The sequence below is a fragment of the Neodiprion pinetum genome, chromosome 2 (assembly GCF_021155775.2).
Source record: "Neodiprion pinetum isolate iyNeoPine1 chromosome 2, iyNeoPine1.2, whole genome shotgun sequence".
NCBI classification, from domain to species: domain Eukaryota; kingdom Metazoa; phylum Arthropoda; class Insecta; order Hymenoptera; family Diprionidae; genus Neodiprion; species Neodiprion pinetum.
The window spans coordinates 18,439,327-18,447,225 of NC_060233.1; the positions used below are offsets into that span (position 1 = coordinate 18,439,327).

General features: G+C 57.1%; 1 protein-coding gene across 1 annotated transcript; it reads left to right on the plus strand.

Annotated features, from left to right (window-relative positions):
* Positions 1 to 6,662: 6,662 nt before the first annotated feature.
* On the plus strand, positions 6,663 to 7,634 carry LOC138190355 (uncharacterized). Its single transcript, XM_069133137.1, has 2 exons — positions 6,663 to 6,708; positions 6,817 to 7,634. The coding sequence occupies exons 1-2, from the start codon at positions 6,663 to 6,665 to the stop codon at positions 7,632 to 7,634; spliced, it is 864 nt and encodes a 287-aa protein (XP_068989238.1).
* Positions 7,635 to 7,899: the final 265 nt, after the last annotated feature.

The following is a 7,899-nucleotide window of genomic DNA, read 5'->3' on the forward strand; positions in this document are numbered from 1 at the left end:
TCACAGATACCACGGGGAAACTATTGGAGAGGATGGTGCACGCGAGACTTGTGGAAGCCGTAGAAGAAGCGGGCGGTCTAGCCTGCAGGCCGTACGGGTTCAGAAGGGGCAGGTCTACGATACAGGACATACAAGACGTGGTGAGCATCGCCAGAAAGGCGAATGTGAGGAGAGGGCGACACGCTACCCCCTGCTTGCTTTTGGACGTCAAAAACGCCTTCAACGCGGTGGGGCATAGCACAATACTAGAGGCAATAAAGAGAGAAAAACCAGCATGCCGAAGTACCTCCTGGGCATGGTCGCGAGCTACCTGGAAAAAAGGCGGCTCATGTACCATACCAATGAGGGAATGAAAATACGCTTGGTAATGGCGGGAGTCCCACAGGGATCGGTCCTTGGACCGCTCCTGTGGAACTTAGCCTACGACGACCTGCTCCAGATCGAGATGCCAGAGGGGGTGAGCACCATTGGGTTTGCAGACGACATCGCGCTCCTGGTGACGGCGAGGACAGCGGAACTGCTCGAGGCAACGGCAGGGGAGGCCATCAACCGATTGTGAGACTGGCTGATCGAGAAAAGGCTGGAGCTGGCCGAAAAAAAGACAGGAGTGGTGGTCCTGACTACGAGGCATAAACTCATAGTCAACCCCATAATGGTCAAGGGGCACCAGGTAAGGCCCGCGAAGAGCGCGAAGTATCTCCTAGCGGGAGTCACGTACTCAGTAATGCTGTACGGGGCTCCTGTCTGGGCCGAAGCCCTAAAAGTGGCCAGAAATAAGAACAGAGTCGACACGGTGGGAAGAATCTGCGCACTGAGAGTGATCTCAGCGCACCGCACCGCATCCACAGCAGCGGTCATGGTGTTGGCGGGGCTGATCCCGCTTCACCTCATGGCGGAAGAGCGCAGGCGAATTTCCGCCGCGGAGGCAAAAAAGGGACTGCGCAGTCAGATCGCCAAAGCGAAGCTCAGACGGTAGGAAAGGGAGAGGACGATTCAGAGCTGGGATGAAGAATGGGCCAACGGGGAAAAGGGGGCGTGGACCAGGGCGGCCATACCATCTGTCGCGCCTTGGGTAGAACGGAGGTTCGGCCAGCTGAGCTTCCACCTTACTCAGGGGCTCACCGGACACGGTTGCTTCGGTGAGTACCTCAACAGGATAGGTAAGGAGGCGAAACCGAGGTGTCACCACTGTGATGAGCCCAAGAACGACGCGAACCACACCTGGTTTCGCTGCCCGGCATGGAAGTACCGGAGCGATGAGATGGAAGGTGTCACCGGGAAAGTCGAAGGCATCGCCGAACTCGTCAAGGCGATGCTGGAGGCTCCAAGGAAATGGGAAGCGGCGCAGCGGTACGCGAAAGGGGTTCTGCGCGCAAAGGAAGAGGTAGAGAGGGTGCGACAGGGGCAACCGCCCAGACAACAGCCCGCACCAGCGATCATTCGGCCTGCTAGCAGACCAGTGGACAGGCTGAGAGGGGGGGGGGGGGGGGGGGGGCGGCCGGGTGCGCGTGTGATTTATCATACACACACTCGATTTGCTTCCTCAGAGGAGGCCATCTACACGACCGGAAGGACGAGATAAAACTAGCGAGTGGGGGTATCGAAGACACCATGAGAAGGGTGGAGAACCTGGCGACCGAACACGCAGCCAGGCTGATCCGAAGAGGGGAGCCCCGGCCCCCGGCTACGAGGAAAGCGGAGGAGGGAGCGATGGTCCGGATGACCTACGGTGATGTGAATAACCTAGGTAACAACCGGGCCATCCTCTACATCAAGAGACGGTGGGGGGGACCCAGAAATTGGTCAACTCGACCAGCTCGCTGGGGATGCAACCCCCCGGGCGAGACGCGGTAGTGCTGGACGGAACGGTGTTCACCGCCAGCTGTCAGTGTGGCAGCTCGGCGGAGCATGAACGAATGTTCCCGCACTACCGCATCACCGTGGAGGATGGGGTCACCAGGTCTGACTGGAGGCTGACAAGGGAGGTCAGGCCAAGCAGTGCGAGCAACATGCTGGTGAGGAGTGGTGGTAGGGATACAAATCCGAAGGGATTGAAAGGGACAGGAGTGACGAGTGACCGACTTAAGTGATAACGTGAACAATACCAAAACAATTAATTAAACGGCATAGCGAAATGTGAACAGGCCACTGGAGTAATTGCACCAGCAATTCCGGCCGGCAGTGGGTGTATAAACTTAAGTGACTCAAGTTGCAACAGGTGCGAGCAGGCCGGCGCGAAACAATGCGTCAGCGAATTCCGCGCCAGTAGTGGGTCAAGCTGACAGTGAAGCGACCACAACGAATGAAGGGCTAAATGGGAACAGGCCGGCGCGGAACACTTGTGTCAGCAAATTCCGCGCCGGCAGTAGGCCACAGGCTGCGGTAGGCATGACACCTGACTACGCTCAGCACAGCATTATATAATAAGTGGCGTAAAGATTAAATTTATAAACAACAAATGTGTTGCAAGTATTAACACAAACATACTCTCTAACATAGGCTAATGCGCTATTGCGCGGGGGTAGGGGAAAGTATACTAATACGATGCGCTATTGCGTTAATAGGTAAACTAAGGTAATATAAGGCATACTAACACTATAATAATAAACTCTATTGCGGTAGCTAACTGCTGTGACAGCAGATTCCGCGAGCCGGCAGCAAGACACTCTGTGCGTGCGGGTAAGAGGCCAGAAGAACAGGCCGGCCACAGGGACGAGGTGAAGTAATGCGAAAGCGGTTCCGCCTCGTCCTGGGTGATGAGCGGCGGAGGGGTTTCAGCCGGTACAAATCCGGCACTATCCAAAGACACCAACTTGAACATCCGGATGTCTTTTTGAAGATTTCCCCTTCGCCGCTGAAAAAAAAAAAAAAAAAGGTCAGGTTAGGTTAGGCCGGTAACACACCGACCCCATGTCCTGTCATCTCATGTCAGCCATCTTGCCCCCCAATCTTGTTGTTTACATTGGTAAGGTTAGGTTAGGTTAGGTTCCCTCCACAGGGTCGCCACTTTGTCGTGGTGTGGGGGCTTGAGGCTCGCTGTGATGAACTGTTGTAGCGATGCCGGCGGAGCCCTCGCGCCCCAGAAGGTCCTACCATGCCGGTGAGGTCAATAGGGAGCGGGGAGTGACTAACGGCGACCTAAGGGAGGGACCCTGACAAAAACCCGTCATGAAGGGATTTGAAGGATCAAAACTTACGGAGTAGGGGTACGGAGCCCCAGCCACGGCGGCGCGGGGTGAGGAAATAGGCCAGCGACCGTTGACATCAGGCGACTACAACGCAACAGCTGAGAGGGTGGACCCCATGGCCCTTCAGCCCGTAGGAGCGACAGGGAAGACGCTATGCACGGAAGCGGACCAACGCTGACTGTCGTGGGCCGGCGTTATTGGAGACGGACCGCTGGACAAGCCCTTTAAGAGCAAGAACATTGTTCAGAGATCTCCGCCACCAACCACAAGGCGGGAACACAGGACCAAGCCACATAACGACGGGGAGTGGTCAACGCCTCTGCTAAACGTGGACAGGATGTCAGGGAAACCGGAGCAGGGCGAGGGCGTGGACCGACCGGGTGACACTGAAGGGACGGCAGCAGCCGAGCTACAAGCCTCACAGGCGCTCCAGCGGCAATGGCAGTGCGGCACAGCCAAGGGGCCCATAGCGACCCTCGAACCAACTGACCACGGCGGGGTGGACAGAGCCGAGGACAGAGGGGACATGACTCGGAAGAAGCCCGAAGAACCAAGGAGTGAAGCGTGGGAGGCCCTCACGGTCGACCCCACGAATGCCTGCAGGACGGCCGAGGAGCTCATCGCCATAAGCCGAATGACACAGGCGTTGTATGAGAAGAGCCGTAACCTTCACAGAGAGGAGAGGGAGCTGGCGACGGTCAAGCTGAAGAGGTGGCGGGAAGAACTGCGCAGGGAGGTAGACGAGCCGAACACCGGGGCTGACTCACTGACCTCGGCAATTCGCAAGTGGGCGATTGAGATGAAGGGTGTGGTAGAGAACCTGAGCAGGCAGAACAGATTCAAGAAAGAGCTGGCCACAGACTTGCGCACGCTATAGAGTCAAGGGGTGGCCAGGATCACCGAGTTGAGGGAGGAGAGTGGGCAAATCACCACACAAGTCGAACACGAGGCGTGATACGGCGAACACACGGACGATACAGGCTGCACCGGACAACGGCAGACTGCTACTGGCCTATCAAAGCGCAAGCGAGCTGCAGCCAACAACACCGCGGATCAAAAGGTGCCGCCAGGCAGTGGCACACCTTCACCTTCACCCCCACATCCACCAGCTTAGAGGGTGGTAGGCATCGGGAAAAGAAACGAAGGCAACGGCAAGGAACAGACTAACGAAGACTGCGACGACCGGAGGCAGCAGCAGCAGCGATGGCAGTACTATAGCCCAGGGCGAATCGAATCAGATGCACTGGGGCACGCGGAAAAAGACAAAGATGACGAAGGTATAGCGAAAGATGCTGGACCCGTCCAGGGCGCAATGTACGCGCTCCGGCGGACAGAAACTGGGAAAGGCAGGAACCAAGCGGAGGAGAGCCCAGAGCCGCCCACATACGACCAGCCATCGACAACCAGCGTTGCACTGAGAGGGACCATCAGGGCAGACAACCTAGACATAATGGGCATTAGCAAGGCCGCCGCCTCAGAGGACATCATCGCCACTGTTCGTACGGACAGGCGCTGGAACTGATGCGTCAGACCACGGCAGCATGCGGAAGGAACGCAGAAGTTCTGGGCCCAAGGACGAAAAGGATACACATAAGGGGCCTGCATGACCCAACGGCGGACGAAGAGATTATCGAAGCGCTGGGAAGATACGCGGAGACCCGCAGCATCAAAGTTGTGTTCAAGATACAGGGCAGGCCGGGGACTCTGACAGCGTGTGCCGAAATGTCAGTGCGCGCCGCAACAGCGTGCGTGGAGAACGGCACGATACAGATCGGCTGGGCCAAGTGCTGGACAAGGGAATTTGTAGACTTCAGGGGGTGCTTTCGCTGCAACTCCAGGGAGCATCGTGTGGCGGACTGCCACCAGAAGGATGGCGAACAGGCGTGCTACGTATGCAGCATTCCCGGACACATTGCTAAACTGTGTCCGAGGCGGGGCGCGGCAAACGGCCAAAAAGGGCGACTTGCTTCCCGACTACTACACGTACTCACGGAGGAACGCCACGAGGTGAAAAAGAGGAAGGAGGTGGGGCGAGCAGCCTCTAGCAATGTACCCAGCACCGAAAGAAAAAATCTCCGAGAAACACGCGACAGCGCAGGACAGGCATGGCCGGAACTTCAGCCTGCAGCTTCCCATCGCCGAACGGGGCGCGAAGGCGCAGCTGCAGCTGCAGCGGCGCTAGTGAGGTCAGACCGGAATTACAGGCCAACAATGGTAGACAAAGGCACCCAGACGGACGAGACCAGCCTAGACGATGAACAGAAGAGAAGCTAAGCTTCTGTGACACAGTGGAGCCAAATCGTTACACGGAATCCTCTGCCTCACCACACAGGGGACAGAACGAGCGGAGAGGAGGGAGCGGAAGGAAATGGCAAAGACGACAAAGACATCGGCGAACAAGAGGATGACAGGGCTACTAGACCAGGAGTCAGGGATCCGAACGCAGCGCCAAACTAACCGAAGAAAGAAGAGGAGGTGTGAGCACGCGGTCCTTGTCAGCCATCCGGAAAGGCAGTACGCCGAGATGGTGGCAAGGGCCCGGGAATGCGCCCAGGAAGCCTCGACCAACGCGCCTGCGAGTGGCGTCGTTGGAATACGTAGAACCAGAGCCGGGGCAACGCTGCTCCAAGTCGGTAGTCTGGCGGATGCCGACAACTGAGCCAGGCAGCTACAAGTAGCCATGGAGGAAGACGCCAAAGTGATAAAACTGTCTAATACGGAAACGCTGAAGATATGGAAACTCGATGCCATGACCATGGAAGACAAACTGGTAGCAGCAGTCGGGGCGGCAGTGGGAAAACTGGAAGCCGAGGAGCCGACATACGTCGTCAGGATGTACAAATACCACTGGGAGAAGAAAGCGGCCATAATTAGGGTTACGTCATCGACGAAGAAAGTCTTCATAGATCAAGCCAACCTCAGAGTTGGAATAACACTCGCTAAGGTGTGCGGATCCCCAACCCCCAGGCGGCCAACGGCAACACGAACGAAAGGGGACGAGGTACGAGAACAGCAGCGACGACAGCAACAGCAACAACAACAACAACCACGACCCCAGCAAACACTCCCGCTACAGGTGGGGTCGCAGTCACCGCAGTCAACACTGCAAAGAAGCGAAGCCCCGGAAATCTCGGTGCAGAGTCAGCAGCAACAACAATAGCGGGTGGACGAAGTTGAGAACAAACAGGAGAAGGCGACAGTGGCAGTTGGAAACGGAAGTAGGACGTCGTATACTCCAAACGGCGGTTCCCCGACCGCCATCAGAGAGGGCGGAGGAGAAGAGCGCAGCCATAGGGATGGTATGGAGCTGGGGATGGAGATAGACACCTGGAGAGAGGGCCTGGACACGCCGCAGGGCACTGAAGCGGTGAACCCATTCTACCCGCAACCACAGCAGGCAGCAACCATAAACGAGGGCACGGAGCAGACCCGTAACAACGACTCTGCCCACCATGCCTAGTCCTCAACACCAGCATGGATGGCGGCATAGCTGGGGGCGCGCCACTAACCACTGCACCAGGTGTGATAGGCGCCCCGGGGGGAACACGGGCAATTGCAATGGCATAAGCGTGATACAGATCAACCTCAACAACTCACGCAAGGCACGACTACCTACTGATCGCCACAGCCAAGAACAAGCGAGTGCAGGCCGCAATCGTGAGCGAGCCCAGCCGGAGCCAGGGTGGGGGAAGATGGTTTGACAGCTCGGACAGAAAGGCCGGTGTACTGGTCCTGGATAACACGCTGCCAGCCAAACTGGTGATCAGGGGGACAGGATATACCACGACACGTATTGGCAACGTCGTTGTGACGAGCTGCTACTTCTCACCCAACAAGACGGACGAAGAATTCCAGGAATATCTGGATGGATTGGTCGAGGCAGTGCTCAACAAACCAAAGGAGAAGGGGGTCATAGGCATCATAGTGGCAGAAGATCTAAACGCATGGTCAACTGTGTGGGAAAGCGCGAGGACAGACACACGTGGGCAGGCCGTGGAAGTGATGGCAGCGCAGGCAGATCTCATGGTCTGCAACCAAGGGCAGCGGCCGACGTTCGCAAGAGGTACAGCTACATCGACTGTGGATATAACGCTGGCATCAAGCTCGCTCACTGCAGCAGTGGCGGGTACATGGGAAGTCAGCCAGGACGAGAGCCTGACCGACCACAAGTACGTGATGTACGAGACCAGCAATCGGGACTCAGGTGCGAAACCAGGCCGGGTAGCACAGCCAAGGGGAGGAGAAGAAGTGGAACCCACCACCAGTATTACCAGGGGATGGGTAATAAGTAAGATGGACCCAAACAAGTTCCGAGCGAAACTACAAGAGGAGATATTAAACAGGCTGCCGCAATGGGCCCAGGAGACATCGGATGGCGCCGAGGTGGAGGCTAGGGAGCTGCGAGAGAGAATCGAGAGGGCCTGCGACGTTGCAGCCCTGAGGTGACGCAACTTTACGGAAAAGAGGCCAATTTACTGGTGGAATGAGGAGGTAACGGATGCACGACGGGAGTGCAGCAGCACCCGAAGGACACTGCAAAGCACTAGGCGCAGAGGCGCGACAGCGGTGATGGATAACGAGGTGAGTAACGCCGACGAAGCCCAGAAACGCGCAAGGAAGAGACTCCGGACCCTCATCGTCAGAAGTAAAGAAGCGGCATGGAAAGAGCTGCTCAACAGCATAGAGAAAGACCCTTGGGGAATGCCATATA